Below are 15,971 nucleotides of genomic sequence, written 5' to 3'. Positions count from 1 at the left end.
TTAAGTAGAAACTTGAAAGATTACACCTAGACAGAGGATAGAAAGATAGGGCTAGGCAGAATATAAGGGAAAGGAAACTCCAAGTCAGGGAGGAGCATGTCAAGAATAAAAGAAAATTAGAAAGAACAAGATAGGGAGAAGGCATCAATTAATGTAACAGTTTGGTTAGGGACGCCTGGGTGGCTTAGTTGGTTAGGTCATGGAGTCAAGATTGTGAGATCAAGCCCAACATCAGGCTCCACACTGAACATGGAGCCTGCTTAGGATATTCTCTGTCTCTCTTCCCCTCTCCCTCTATCCCCCCCTTCCCCACGCTCTATATATAATTTTTTTAAAAATTGTTTTGAAATACCAGTTTGGTGGGGTGCCAGGGTAACTCAGTTATTAAGCATTCGAATTCGGCTCGGGTCATGGTCTCGTGGGTCATGAGTTTGAGCCCCACGGGGGTTCCGTGCTGACAGCTCAGAGCCTGGAGCCTACTTTGGATTCTGTGTCTCCCTTTCTTTCTGCCTCTCCCCCACTCATGCTCCGTTTCTCTCGCTCTCTCTCAAAAATAAATAAATATTAAAAACAAAAAATGTTTTAAATAAGTTTCTTTGCCATTAACATTAAAAAAATACCAGTTTGGGGGCGCCTGGGTGGCTCAGACAGTTAAGCGGCTGACTTAAGCTCAGGTCATGATCTCACGGTCAGTGAGTTCAAGCCCCGCGTCGGGCTCTGTGCTGACAGCTCAGAGCCTGGAGCCTGTTTCAGATTCTGTGTCTCCCTCTCGCTGACCCTCCCCCATTCACGCTCTGTCTCTCTCTGTCTCAAAAATAAATAAACGTTAAAAAAAAAAATTAAAAAAAAAAATACCAATTTGGGGCACCTGGGTGGCTCAGTCGGTTAAGCCTCTGACTTCAGCTCAGATCATGATCTCCTAGTTTGTGGGTTCGGGCCTTGCATCGGGCTCTGTGCTGACAGCTCAGAGCCTGGAACCTGTTTCGGATTCTGTGCCTTCCTCTCTCTCTGCCCCTCCCCTGCACACACTCTGTCTCTCTCTCTCTCTCTCTCTCAAAAATAAATAGACATTAAAAAAATTTTTTAAAAATACTAGTTTGGGGGGCGCCTGGGTGGCGCAGTCGGTTAAGCGTCCGACTTCAGCCAGGTCACGATCTCGCAGTCCGTGAGTTCGAGCCCCGCGTCAGGCTCTGAGCTGATGGCTCAGAGCCTGGAGCCTGTTTCCGATTCTGTGTCTCCCTCTCTCTCTGCCCCTCCCCCGTTCATGCTCTGTCTCTCTCTGTCCCAAAAATAAATAAACGTTGAAAAAAAAAATTAAAAAAAAAAAAAAAAAACTAGTTTGGAAAAAAATAAATTAAAAAAAAAAAAAGACAAAACACAACAACAAAATACCAGTTTGGTTAAAACAGTCATAAAAAAGTAGCTGAAGGATATTAATGGAGGAACTTACAATCTGGGATAAAGGTCTGGAATAGAGAAAATCTAGCAAAGCTTTGGGAAGGAAAGTGGTGTGAAGTGCTAGTTCAGAAAGAAGCCACAAGAATAGGATCAAGGGAACTGTGCTTTTTGTCCACCTCCACGATTCCCTCCTGGCTTCACCCACTGCCCCATGATGCTTGGTCCACAGGGTATATCATTTTAACCAATCTTCTGTCAACACCCTCAAAATGACCTTTCTACATCTGTAGTCACTGAAATGATCTCAGTCTTGGTTTTCTGTTTATAAAATAGAATTGGTTCAGTCAGTAGAACATAGGAATCTTGATCTCAAGGTCATGAGTTTAAGCCAAGCCCCACATTAAGGCATAGAGCTTACAGGAAGGAAGTGAGGAAGGAAGGAAAGAAGGAAAGAAGGAAAGAAGGAAGGAAGGAAGGAAGGAAGGAAGGAAGGAAGGGTAAGGAAAGGAGGAAGGAAGACACTCTTAAATGTCTATGTCCACACCAATGCATTTATCTACATCTGCACTTACTCTCACCTTCTTTCATCTTAGTCTTTTAGAGTTAATTGAATCCCTCTCTCCTTTAAGACACTAGCTTTTCAGTTAGCCCTTCTCTCCTCTACATATAACCTGTATTTTAATTGCTCTACAATTAGTTCTCATCTTTAAAAACAAAATCCTTGACTATGAGACCTAGCTACTATCTTCTATACAGCATCATTTTCCTCAAAAGACTGTTTAAAATTCTATTTCTCAGAGAAATAGAATATAGTTATATAAAGAATCAAAGGTATCTGAGGTTAAGGATAATCAGTAAAACAAAACTCACAAATTTATTAAAAAGTTTGATTTTTTTTTTTAATAGTACCACAATAACTACAAACAAATGGATAAGACTAACACAGAAGTGTCATTTAAAGAAATAACTGATAGGATTTGGGAGCTATCTGGATGTGACATGTGAAGTGACTAGGTTTTTCATTCTGATGCCTAGAATGGTGGTAACTTAAATTTGAAAATCAAGAAAGAAAGCCTGTTTGACAAGAGAAGTGCTCAGCTTGGTTTTAGATTTGATAAAATCAAGAGAACAGTGAGAGCTTCAAGCATTAATGTCTAGCAGATAATTGTTCAATCTCTGCTTGAACTTGAAGAGAGTTCAGGGCTGGAGCCATACATCTAGGAATCATCATCAGGAAATCACAAATGAAACTACAGAACTGCTTAGAATACAATAATATATAGCTAAGGGACTTAATCACTCCCTGAGTAAGTCTGTGGCCTCCAAATGGAAAACTAATCTTAAGGCCTTCCCCTGAAATGGAGGAGTTGGTGTGAATGGTCAAGAACGTTTGAAGACTATGAGCATTATGCAAGGAGTTTGGGTCAAGAGAAAGTATGAAGCTCTCTTCTAGGGGTAGTAAATCCCCTTTCTCTAAAGGGAAGGCATATAGTTTTGGGCATATGGACATTACCTGGGGGGTGACAACTCAGCCAGGCTTCCCCTTCATCCTTCCTATGAAGAGAAACAAAAGATTAATTAGGCTCATTCAATGCTGAAAAGGATGCCACTGGTGCAAGGGGGAAAGAAGATCATATAATTTTCAGTTTGGACATAGTACTGAGGTATGATCCAGTATAACATCTCATCCAGGCATAGATTATTCTAAGACAAACTTTATTTACTGAAGAAATATTCATGGATTAAGCACTTAATGCATAGATATCTACGGGTTAAACGAATACTCAAATATTTCATCAATAGGGAGTTCACTATCCATACAGCTGCACAGCTTTGAAAAGAATACTTTCAAAACTGAACAACTGGGACCTCATCAAAATAAAAAGCTTCTGCACAGCGAAGGAAACAATCAGCAAAACTAAAAGGCAACCAACAGAATGGGAGAAGATATTTGCAAATGACATATCAGATAAAAGGTTAGTATCCAAAATCTATAGGGAACTTATCAAATTTAACATCCCAAACCCAAATAATCCAGTGAAGAAATGGGCAAAAGACATGAATAGACACTTCTCCAAGGAAGACATCCAGATGGCCAACCGACACATGAAAAAATGCTCCACATCACTCAGCATCAGGGAAATACAAATCAAAACCACAACGAGATACCACCTCACCCCTGTCAGAATGGCTAACATTAACAACTCAGGCAACAACAGATGTTGGCAAGGATGTGGAGAAAGAGGATCTCTTTTGCATTGTTGGTGGCAATGCAAGCTGGTACAGCCACTCTGGAAAACAGTATGGAGGTTCCTCAAAAAACTAAAAATAGAACTAACCTATGACCCAGCAATTGCACTACTAGGCATTTATCCATGGGATACAGGTGTGCTGTTTCGAAGGGACACATGCACCCCAATGTTTATAGCAGCACTATCAACAATAGCCAAAGTATGGAAAGAGCCCAAATGTCCATCGATGGATGAATGGATAAAGAAAATGTGGTATATATATATACAATGGAGTATTACTCGGCAATCAAAAAGAATGAAATCTTGTCATTGGCAACTATGTGGATGGAACTGGAGGGTATTACGTTAAGTGAAATTAGTCAGTCAGAGAAAGACAAATATCATTATGACTTCACTCATATGAGGACTTGAAGCGACAAAACAGATGAACATAAGGGAAGGGAAACAAAAATAAAAACAGGGAGGGGGAGAAAACAGAAGAGACTCATAAATATGGAGAACAAACTGACAGTTGCTGGAGGGGTTGTGGGAGGGGGGATGGGCTAAATCGGTAAGGGGCATTAAGGAATCTACTCCTGAAATCATTGTTTTACTATATGCTAACTAATTTGGATGTAAATTTTAAAAAATAAAAAATAAAATTAAAAAAACACTTTATATGTAGATATTTATTGGGATTACTGGAAACCAAGTCCTGTGCCAGACACTTTGCAAACAGTGTAATTAATCCTCACAATTTAACAAAATACCTTTTATTATTCCCGTGTTAAAGATTAAAAACAAACAAACAAACATTAAAAACAAACAAACAAACAAAAAACCTGAAGCTCAGGGGCACCTGGACAGCTCAGTCATTTAAACATCTGACTCTTGAGACGCCTGGATGGCTCAGTCGGTTGAGCATCCAACTTCAGCTCAGGTCATAATCTCGCAGTTGTGGGTTCAGGCTCCACGTCAGAGTCTGTGCTGACAGCTCAGAGCCTGGAGCCCGCTTTGGATTCTGTGTCTCCCTCTGTCTCTGCCCCTCCCCCACTCACACTTTATCTCTCTGAGTCTCTCAAAAATAAATAAACGTTAAAAAAAAATTAAAAAAATAATAATAATAAACATCTGACTCTTGCTTTCAGCTTGGGTCATGATTTCCCAGTTCCTAGAATTGAGCTCCACGTCCTGCTCCACACTAACAGAGCAGAGCCTGCTTGGGATTCTCTCTCTCCCTCTCTGCCCCTCCCTTGCTCTGTCTCTCTGTCTCAAAATAAACTTAAAAAAATTTTATAGGGGCAACTGGGTGGCTCAGTCGGTTGAGCATCTGATTACTGATTTCAGCTGAGGTCATAATCTCACGGTTCATGGGTTCAAGCCCGGCAATGGGCTCTGTGCTGACAGCACGGAACCTGCTTGGAATTCTCTCTCTCTGCCCCTCTCCCACTTGTGTGTGCGCTCTCTCTCTCTCAAAAGAAATAAAACATTTTGGGGGGAGGAGAAGGAAAAAAAAAAAGAGAGGGGGGAGCCAAACCATAACAGACTCTTAAAAACTGAGAATAAACTGAGGGTTGATGGGGGGTGGGAGGGAGGGAAAAGTGGGTGATTGGCATTGAGGAGGGCACCTGTTGGGATGAGCACTGGGTGTTGTATGGAAACCAGTTTGACAATATATTTCATATTAAAAAATAAAAATAAATAAACATTTATTAAGAAAACTGACTTTAAAAAAAAACCCTAAAGCTCAGGAAAAAGTGACTTGCTCAAGGTCACCTAGCTATCTGGAAAACGAATTGAAACAAGGGACTAGTACACAATGTCTGCATTCTAACAGGTCACTGACTTTTTACATGTTTTAGAATGCTCCTCTCCAATCATCCAAATCCTTACCTCATCACTCTTAACACTTTTAGGATATAATGAAAAAGACTTACACTTTTGAGACAGAAAAATCTAGGTTGATACTAAGTAACTCTCTGTCACTTACTGGCTGCAAAATCCTAAGCAAGTTAACTTCTTTATTCCTCTCCTGCATTCTCTCCTGGTTGGCCCTCAGTAAAGGTTAGTGTTCTTCCTTTATTACTTGTCACACATTCTGTGTTGTAGCAAGTAATTTAGTCCACATAGTAAAGTGTAAGTTTCTTAAATGCAAAAAGCTATGTTTTATTCATCTTCACCATTGTTCCGATTTGAAAAACCCTTAGTAGTAACAGTTGCCATTCATGGCACTGCTGTACTCATCCTGGTGCACGCAGTAATAACTTGCACAGTATACTATGAATAAATAGATATTGAATGAATGGTTTGCTGTGCATTCCCAATTAAGCTGTCAGCTTCTTGAAGGCAGAAACCACTGTTTAAAACTCCACACTCACAGGGTCTGGACATAGTGGTTGTTACACTGTTTCCTGAATAGAACTGCCCACTATGTCTAACATAGCACTGGGGGTCCGAGAATACAAGGATTCCATCATACACTCAAAGACAATGTGGAGGTAGGTGGTTGAGTACTCGGACTTTTGCAACTACAGTAAATATTTGCTAAATGACTAGGACTACTTGGCCAAGAGTTTCCCTGCCTCCCAGTTTGCCTGTCTTTGTCCACTCATTGATCCTAATCCTGGTGCTGGGATCACACAGCACGTACGTGTTGCCTTGGCCTCAGAACAGCTCTTCTGAGAATGAAAGCCTATGACCATGTGTCACTTCTTTTTCTACACCCAGGGATCCCTTAAAAATCGATGAGGTAATCCCTATCCTGGACTGGGTACAGCGCTCCTTAACGCAAAGACAACACGCGTTACCCGCCTCCTCCGTCCCGGGTCTGGGCCTTTGTTCACCTGAGGGCTTGGGCCCAGTCGCTCTGAATCCTCAAAGGCGCCGCCATCTTAGCCCCGCCTCCACCTGCCCGCCTCTTCCGCTCTTCGCCGGAAGTGGGTCCCAGAAGGGGCTGCGACGAGTTTGGAGGGCGGAATCTCTACTGAGAGGCCGCCAATGATTATGCGCGGCGGGTCCCTGTTCCCCGCTTCCGCTCTCAAGCTCCCCTACAGGCTGGTTTCCGGTCGGAGTGTCGGGAGAGTTACAACTGCCTACCAGACGGACCGCGACGTGCAGGAACGCGCGTCCAAATTCTCGGGTTCCACCTGTTGCTCGGTGAGCACTCTGTACCGCGTCCTTGCGCAGTAAGGCTTAGCCGGCACAGCGGGGCTGCGGTTGGCTGCCGCGCGCGCGCTTGAGTCTTCTTAAAGTGGGAGACTTTAAAGTGGAAGCTGCAGGTGCCTTGGACACATGAATTTCTCTGCTTTCCTATGTCTTCCTAGTCCAGGCCAGTCTCAGCCATCCCGCTGCCGACCATTTGCTTGCCCTGATCTCCAACCATGGGTCTTCCTCTTTTTCCTTCAGGGAAGACTGAAGCCAGGATGTGATGGGGAAAGAGTACCGTCGCATTTACTGTGAGCCCTGTTGTCGCGCATGCATTTCTCGTCCATTATCATATTAATCCTTATATTAGTTGTATGAGTTCAGTATTATTAAGGAGGAAGCTAAGAAGATTGTATGGTAAAACGTGGTGTCAGGATTCGAACCTAGTTCTCTTGGCTTAGAATCCAGGGCACTTTTTCTGTACAGTAATAAAAACTTATTTATTGAAGTCTTTGGACATGCCAGGCTTACGTGCACTATGTCATTTAGTCTTCAACAGTCTTGTGAGGTAGATGTGAACTCTTTTTCAAGAGAGATTATGAAGTGATTTTCTTAAGGTCACCCAGTGAGTCAGTAACAAAGCTAGGTTTCCAATCTTAGTCTCTTTTCAAAACCTATTACCCACCTCCTTCCTTAAGTTATACTGCCTCCAAAGCAAATGAGTTTTGGGTAGGCTATGTTGGCTTAACGTGGCCAACAAGACCTTGCTATGATCAGATATTTTCTCATAGTGCCGATTTCATTTGCTATTCCCTAGTCATACAGAACTTTGAGTTCCTCTCCTGTGTCAAATTCTGTCTCAACCCCTGACCCTGCTCTTCCATTGACTACCCGTATTGTTTCTCCCCATCCTTGGCTAACTCCTATTCATCCTTCAAGTCTCAGTTTAGAAATCACTTCTTCCAGGAAGCCTACTCAGCCTGTTCCTGCCATGTCTGGATTAGGTGATCCTCTAGTGTGTTCCCAATCTTAGCTATCTGTACACACTGTGTGGTAACCTGTTTATTGTCTAGATTGTAAACTCCATTAAGGCAGGAACTATATCCGTCTTGGTCACTCCTGTATCCTCAACTCTAGCATAGTGCCTGGTACATGATAGGTTCTCATTGATCATTTGTTGAATGAATCAGAGACACAGGAAAGGCACTGAAGGGTAAATTCCAATAAGGCAGGAACTACATCCGTCTTGGTCACTCCTGTATCCTCAATTCTTGCGTTGTACCTGGTACATGATAGGTACTCAATAATCATTTGTTGAATGAATCAGAGAAACAGGAAAGGCATTGAAGAGTGCTAGTTCCTTTAAAGCCTGTCATGGTGAAATTTGTTCAAAGGCTGAGGTTATTTCCCTTCAAAGCTTTCTCAAGTTCCTTCTGTAGGCTGCTTTCTGCTGGGTGCTCTGAGGCAGATGATCTTGGGAAGACAGTCTGGGCAAATCAACCTCACATTAAGTACTCTCATCTCACAGACTTATGCGCCCATGCACACTCTATGCTACAGCTAAACTGAACTCTCCATTCCTCCTGTATGTCAAACGCTACCCGTATTTGGGTAATCTCCCAAGTGTTAAACTATGTTCTTTTCCAGCCATAGGAAAAGGCTAATAGGAGGAAAGGAGAGATTCATTCTTTTGGGGAGACATCTGCTGCAAAAAGGTGACATTTCACCTAATTCAAATTCCGTTAGCAAAATCCATTCAAGCTTATTTAGTGCTGTGCCAAACATTCTCATATACTTTATGTCATTCTATTGAGTTCAAACCGTTTTTACAGATCTGCTCTCTTGCCAGGCCTAGTACTGATGGCACCAATGAATCAGGCCCAATATCTGTTCTCAAATAAGCTTACACTCTGCAAGGGGAGACAGATGCACAGATAGGCTATAACAGTGCAGTTTGGTCAATGTTATTGATAGTAATGGAACCTCATAATCACATTCCTACTCTAACTTTGCCTCCATTATTCCAGAGATTCTCAAAGATGTCAACTCAAGGCCATACTTGGGCCCGACAGGTGAAGAAGGAGGATGAGGAAGAGGATCCGCTGGACCAGCTGATTTCCCGCTCTGGTTGTGCTGCTTCCCACTATGCAGTACAGGAGTGCATGGCCCAACACCAGGACTGGCGACAGTGTCAGCCACAGGTACAGGCCTTCAGGGACTGCATGAGTGAGCATCAGGCAAGGCGGCGGGAGGAGCTGCAGAGGAGGAAAGAGCAAGGCAGTGCTCACCACTGAGACCCCAAACCACCTATCCCCAGAGGATGTCCCTGAAGAAACCAGCCCAGAGAGATCACAGGAGGAAGAAGTCCTGAACAGTGGAAGTTTGGGCCGAGAGGTGTAGAACATGGGGATTGTCTGGCCAAGACTGACTTTGAGAGCCAGACAGCCATGGGTTTGGACATGACTGCTGTAAAGAGCTGTCATATTTTCATTGTGCAATCCCACACATCCTCACCTACCATGTTACACCAGTATTAAATGTCAACTGATATTTGCCAAGTAAAACAAAGAGTTGGGTTAAGGGATGCTCTCTTACCTTACATCTTGGGTCAGTGTGCCAGGTACTGAGCCGATTACATGGATGTTTAATTTTAAAAGTAAATTCACAATCTAAATGTAAACTGATTACTTAATCAGGTCTTCATTTATTGAGTAATTGGTTCAACACAGCAAGTTTTTCTGAGACCTTCCCATGTGCCAGGTACTGTGTGAATGAATAATATGATCTGATGTGATAAATAATAGGATCTCTTCTTTCATGTTTTAGTCTGGTTTGAGATAGAAATAAATAAAACAGCATTAGAACAACTAACTACTGGCCATTATATAAGTGCCTTTATCTTTCATTAGTTGTTCTGGACGTTTCATTCAGTCTAAGGAAGGAAGAAAACAAATGGGAAAATAAACATCGAGTGCCTCTTATGTGCATACAGATAGTCTGACCTCAGCGTGCTTCCAGCCCAGGAAACACACAATGTTGGCCTGACATTTAAAAGGCACATTTAACATAAAATACAGATTTTCAGATTTTAAAAACTGGAGAAGCTATCAACATGGAGCTTATATTCCTACTTGACAGTAATTTGCTGGAGCTGAATATGGATGCTTCTTTTAGGTGGTTATGTTCTCCAATTGTTAACAGTTGCCATTGATTTTCATTTCCTTCCATGAAACTACATTACCCATTCTATTACTTTCTGCCTAGCCCTATGAGGCATTTGGGAGTGGGAAGGGAGTTAGAAGAGTGACTCTTGCCACAGAAGCTGGAATGCAAAGGGGCATATGCTCTCATCATCAGTTACATTTCTTGAGCATCTATATATTGGAAGCACAAATGTGAAGTATTGTAGGCCCTAAAACTACTTTGAGTCTTTGTTGGTGACTGGGGAGGAAAGAGAAGAGGGTAGAAGACAGGAGGAATACAAGTTTAAAGAACAATAAAATCCAATTAGAATGGGATGACTGGCATATAGAGAGAGATGAATCTCTTTGGGGTGCATGTCTGCTCAATGCTGAGTCATCAGAGGGAGCAGTGTGGACTGCAGCTGTCAGCAAGAATCTCAAGGGAGTTAGTTGAGTTGAACCTTTAATGATAAAGGAGACATTACCTATTTGTAACATATGTAACAGAATACCATCTGCACAAGTAAAAAGTACCTAGAAATCAGTGAGAAAAAGCAAACCCAATTGAAACATAAAAAAGTTAAAGTGGTTATTAGCTATTTCTATTGACAAAAATTAAAAGTATTTATAATGACCAGTACTGGTGAGAATGAAGAACAGGCACAATCACACTTAAAGGGATAATAAATTAGTAAAGCTTTTGGAGGACAATTTGATGGGATCTATAAATACTTTAAATATTTCAGGGGCGCCTGGGTGGCTCAGTCGGTTAAGCGTCTGACTTCGGCTCAGGTCATGATCTCGCGGTCCGTGAGTTTGAGCCCCGCGTCGGGCTCTGTGCTGACAGCTCGGAGCCTGGAGCCTGTTTCGGATTCTGTGTCTCCCTCTCTCTCTGACCCTCCCCCATTCATGCTGTCTCTCCCTGTCTCAAAAATAAATAAACGTTAAAAAAAATTTTAAATAAATAAATATTTCAACAGCAGGGTACCTGGCTGGCTCATTCAGAAGAGTATGTAACTCTTAATCTCAGGGTCATGAATTCAGGCCCCACTTTAGGTGTAGAGATTACTTAAAAACTTAGAAAAAATTAAAATATTTCAATAGAAATTCCTTTTTTAGGAGCCCTCTTAAATATATTTTTACAAGATGTATATACTGTTACATTCATTGCATTGTTTAAAGAGTGGATAAATGGTCACAATGTAAAACTCCATCAATAAGAACTGTATTTGCTTATATATTCAAGTCTTTTACAACAGGAATGTATCTATGTGTTAATTTATGTAATTAAAATAGAAATGATAGACTGTGGGTAAGGTAGGTGGGATTCTAGCAAAGGGGAAGGTTAGAAGGACCTCCTTAGCAGGAGGAAACTAAACCAGCTAAGTGTAACTTTTTTAGGACTCCAGCTCTACCAGGGAGCTAACACTGGGTGGGTCACAGGATATATCTGGGTAAAGAGTGCTCTGTTGCCACCCAAATCTGTTTCCTCAAAGTAAATGGGGATAATTCCTGTTTAATACACATACTTAGAGAATTAAATGAGGGACAATATATAAATAGCAAATAATAAAAATTACTAGCGTATTTTGAACTATTAAAACTCTTATAAATATTATATTTATGTATATTATATATGTGTGTCATATATAATATAAATGTTATGTTATATATTATAATAGTTATGAAGCATTTAACCCAGGCTGTTTGGTTCCATCGTTTTGTCTCAATCCCTATGATACAATGCTTTCAAATCCCACTATGCCACTTAAGGTGTGTGATTTGGGGCAAATTAGTTAACATCTCAGGATCTGTTTTTTTCTTCTGTAAAATACACACCATAGGCCTTAAAACTAATAAATGTAGACCTTCCTTATAAAGTTGTTGAATGAGTTAGAAACTGTGTGGTACACAGGAAGCATTCACTAAATATTGCCTATTATTGTGATTATTATTGTGTGCTAGGCACTCTACTGACTTACATTTTCTCATTTAATCCCCATAATTATTCCATTAGCTCCCATTTACAGAGGAGGAAATAAACGTCAGTTTGGGAGTCAGACTTTCAAGTCTTATTCTAAAGTCTATGCTGTTCTCTGTTCTGTGTTCTCATAGTCATCCAGTGCTTAGTATAATGTTTAACAAATAGTAACTACATAGACTATGTAAATACTATCTTTTCTTTCTTTTTCTTTTTTTAGTGTTTTACTTAAAGATTAACCAGTACACATTGCCCACAGGGTTATAGATTGGCACATTTTTTAAGTCTCTCAGCTCTGGAGCCCATAGCCATGGAGCTGTAATTTAAGGTGGTCCGTGCTTATCCCTATATAACCTATACTTACCTGTGTACAGAGGCTTGGTGCCAGGGATGAGTGGAGAGACCTCTTGGCTGGGTGGATGCCACCCTTGGCTAGGCCTAGGGCAGACTCAAGAGTTGGCCCTTCCCTGCAAGGTCTTTAGCTGGGGACTTGGCCTGTGCTCAGGACAAAGGTGCACTGTAATGGCATTTTACTAGATGAGTAATAAGAGATGCCTCCCACTCCCTTCCTCAGGTAAAGTTGCGAGGCTAAGTCCTTGGGCTGCTGACTAGAAATCTAAAGAGAACTGGAGCCAGTCCAGGTTGAAACCTTACACTGTCCGCTGTATAGAATGATAGAGTTCCCTACTCTGCTCCAGCAGGGACTTAAAGCTGGCAGAAGTGGGAGGGATTCTTTTCCAGCAGCTTTCTTCTGAAGAGTTTTCATTCTCTGGAGCTCAGGCATCTTTCAGAGCCTGGGCATTCTGTCTAAATGGTGAGCTAAATCTGAAATGACTGGGAATGAAAGTCATTCCAGGGAGATTTATAAGAACTAAATGAGTCATTTCAGATTCTCCAGGGAAACCAGACATTTGAAGACAAAAATGGCACAAAGATATCAAAGCACAAATTAAACCAGCACAAGACACATTGGCCAATTCTGTGTGCACTGCCTTTCCAGCAGGTCTAGTTCTAGACATACCTAGTACTTGCGCAGAGAGCTTTCTTTCCTTAGGTACAATTTACACCCTAGAAATACGGGTCTCTGAGCATTGCTACAGTGTTTGAATGCCCAAAATGTCCAGATTCCATTTACCTGCAACTAAAACACTCTCAGAATCCACAGCTGCCAATTTCCAGCTGCCAATTTCTGTGGTAGCAGAACAAGGCATCCTTAGCTAGAAGAAAGGGACTAAAACATGAAGCTAAGGAATTTGCTGGCCTTACCTAGGAAGACTGCCCATTCAATCCAGGCATTCAGTCCTTCTTGAAAGTTACTGATCTACATAAAGATTCATTTCTGAAAATCTCAGTGATATGCACTGACCAGGAATTGAGTAAACTGGAGCTATCTCTGGCTCTCACTGGCTAACACAGTGACCTTGGACAAGTCGGTTTCCCTGCTGGGTCAATTATCTCATCTTTCAAATGAAGATCAAAATGGATCATCCCGAAGGTTATGTATTGATGGAGCCAAAACTAGCACCCAGATGTTCTGAATCCCAATCCATTGATCTTTCATCTTGTCTCTTCTGCCTACCCCTCATGTTTTCATGGTGGTTCTGGGCACAGTTTAACGCTAACCAGGACATTGAAAACTAAAAGTATGCTGAAGGGATGAACTATTGATAGACACAACAACATGGATAAAACAGGGTAAATGAAATCAGACACAAAAGGGTATATACTGTGATATTTATATGTAATACTAGAAAAGCAAAACTAATCTGTGGCACTAGAAATGATATTAATGGTTGCTTCTGAGGAAGAATGAACGAATGTCAAGGAACTTTCTGGGGTTATGGAAGTGTTCTTTATCTTGCTAGAAGTGTACTTCTAGGGGTGACTATTTTTTTAAACTGATCAAATATAGACTTAAGATAGGTTGTTTTACTATATATTTTTTAAGTTATACTTTAAAAAACTCTAAAAAACTCTTTAAAAAGTATGCTGAAGAAGTTTAGAAGGGAAGGTAATCCAACAATTACTGAGCACTTGCTAGCCCATTGTATACATTATCTCTGTCTCTAACTGCTAAAGGGATTCTTTCCACTTTACAGATCAGAAAACTGAGGTTTATGAGGTGAAAATAATTCACCTGAGGCCTTAAGACTAATAAGCGCAGGAACTAGGAATAGCCCAAGTTTGTCTGACTCTTTCCTTTATAATAAATTTTCTCAGGGAGGGTGGCCAAGGTATTTTCAACCTAGAGCCAGAAGACTTGCATTCCATTTGATTTCACTGCCATGTGATTCTAGGAAAGTCCATTTCCTTATGGGCCTCACTCTAGAGAGTCAAATGAAGCTTGTCATCGTAACTGAGGTTCTAGCAATCAGAATATCTCCCATCCTTCTTGCCAGGATAAGACATTAGGAGCAATTTCCACTTATTTCAGGACAGACTAATGAGTAACAAAAGCTCTTTGACTCTGGCAAGAGGAAAAATCAACGAGGTCAGTGACATAAGACTCCAAGGTGACAGAACCCAGCTGTCTCCTATTTACGAGATAAGCCTGACTCATCCCTCCATGATGTAATGGAAAGGGATGGACTGGGAATCAAGAGATCTAAATCCTGCTCCCAGCTCTGCCAATGAGGTGCCCAGTGACCTTGGGTAAAGCACTGCCTTTCCTTGGCCCCTAACCCACACCTGCTAAAAGAGAGGGTTAGGCTGGCTGGGTCCTAATGTTCTTCAGCTCTAATATCTTCTCAATTTATGAAATCCTGTGTCCTGCTTCCACAAATCAATAACAAGGAAAAGTGGGAAACTGAAAAGAAATGCTGTTTTCCAGGTTCCTAAATGGAGTCCATGTGATAGATATGGGGACAGTGTGTGTGTGTTTGCAAATATGTGTTTATTCATCTTTTTATCTTCATGTCACTATACATCCCCCAAATTTACACTCATTGTTAGCGACTTCTCTTTTATCTTCTCTAAAGGAGACTCAGCAATGAATAATTCTACAACCAAAATACCAGTCTTCACCTAAAAAATTCTGCCCACACTCCCAGTGGGGTTCACTTGGAAGTAATAGCCTGCTGAACCTCCAATGGGAATTTAGTGAAGCATTTTAATTGAGGGTATCTGCTCTCTTGACCCCTTAGGGTTATACCTTGGAAGGAAATCTTGAGTTTCTTCTTACTGCCTTTAGAGACCAAGGCAAAGAAACCATAATAACATCAGGACTGAAACTGTTGAGTTTCAGAAAAGTACCTGCAATGCTAAGACTGCTCTGGGCTCCCACAGACCTCTGTGTAGGAGTATCCCACAAGAAGCGAGGAGAAAGATCTGCCACTTATTAGCTATGTGACCCTTCAGGAAAAGGAAGTCACTTCATCTCTCCAAACCTCAGTTTCTCCATGTATAAACTGGAATACTATCAATCTCAAGGATAATCTTTATAAAGTACATAGATATAATGAGGGCTCAGTAAATGTGAGATACACTCATGCATACTCAGACACACCACTCACACATAACCTTTTCACATACACAGATACCCATCCACATGCACACTCCTATACACACCCTAAAAGACTGGTGTAAGGATTAGCGCTCATTTAGTACCTTGAGCAGGGTCTAGCTCAATAAATGATAGCTATTATGTACAAAAGTATGAACGAACTAATGTTCAAAATAGGAAAAACATTAGAGGTCACTTAGACTAATGGTTCTCAAAGAGGTAATCCTGGGGGGGCCTGGGTGGCTCAGTCAGTTAAGCATCCAACTTCGGCCCAGGTCATGATCTCATGGTTCATGAGTTCAAGCCCTGCGTCAGGCTCTGTGCTTACAGCTCAGAGCCCAGAGCCTGCTTTAGATTCCGTGTCTTCCTCTCTCTGCCCCCCTCCTGCCCTCTCCTGCTCATCTCCTGCTCAGTCTCTCAAAAATAAACGTGAAAACAAAAAGTTAACCCTGGACCAGTAGCATCAGCATCACCTAGGAATGTGTAAGAAATTCAAATTATAGCCCCTCATTCAAGATCTACTAAGTCAGAAA

General features: G+C 41.5%; 2 protein-coding genes across 6 annotated transcripts in view; one reads left to right on the top strand and one right to left on the bottom strand.

The window, feature by feature from the left end:
- PAAF1 (proteasomal ATPase associated factor 1) overlaps nt 1-6,583 on the bottom strand; it is a 33,509-nt gene extending 26,926 nt beyond the window's left edge. For all 3 annotated transcript variants that reach the window (XR_008290495.1, XM_027039798.2, XM_053203672.1), the window contains exons 1-2: nt 6,473-6,583; nt 2,912-2,952 (exon numbers count right to left, since the gene is read on the bottom strand). Coding sequence is in view for 2 of the 3 variants with exons in the window: in XM_027039798.2 (XP_026895599.2) it covers nt 2,912-2,952; nt 6,473-6,519 (88 nt within the window). In the remaining variant the exon portion in view is untranslated. The remainder of the gene's footprint in view (nt 1-2,911; nt 2,953-6,472) is intronic.
- A 22-nt stretch (nt 6,584-6,605) lies between these two features.
- Nucleotides 6,606-10,916, top strand: LOC106977991 (cytochrome c oxidase assembly factor 4 homolog, mitochondrial). Of its 3 annotated transcripts, none has more exons than XM_015075594.3 (2): nt 6,606-6,907; nt 8,801-10,916. In XM_015075594.3, exon 2 carries the CDS (start codon nt 8,813-8,815, stop codon nt 9,065-9,067), a length of 255 nt encoding a protein of 84 aa, XP_014931080.1. In that variant the 5' UTR covers nt 6,606-6,907; nt 8,801-8,812; the 3' UTR covers nt 9,068-10,916. The 3 variants fall into 3 exon arrangements, with proteins under 3 accessions (XP_014931080.1, XP_014931079.2, XP_014931081.1); XM_015075593.3 differs by having other exon boundaries at nt 6,615-6,785; XM_015075595.3 differs by lacking the exon at nt 6,606-6,907 and adding an exon at nt 6,934-7,084.
- Nucleotides 10,917-15,971: the final 5,055 nt, after the last annotated feature.

This window comes from Acinonyx jubatus, chromosome D1 (assembly GCF_027475565.1).
Source record: "Acinonyx jubatus isolate Ajub_Pintada_27869175 chromosome D1, VMU_Ajub_asm_v1.0, whole genome shotgun sequence".
In the NCBI taxonomy this organism is placed as follows: Eukaryota; Metazoa; Chordata; class Mammalia; order Carnivora; family Felidae; genus Acinonyx; species Acinonyx jubatus.
This window is presented reverse-complemented; position numbering and strand designations above follow the sequence as displayed.

Bases quoted from the DNA above. Each gene is read 5' to 3' on its own strand.
- LOC106977991 (XM_015075593.3), top strand. From the start codon at position 6,627: ATGATTATGCGCGGCGGGTCCCTGTTCCCCGCTTCCGCTCTCAAGCTC. The intron at 6,786-8,800 runs GTGAGCACTCTG...CCATTATTCCAG, and splicing joins CGGGTTCCACCTGTTGCTCG to AGATTCTCAAAGATGTCAAC.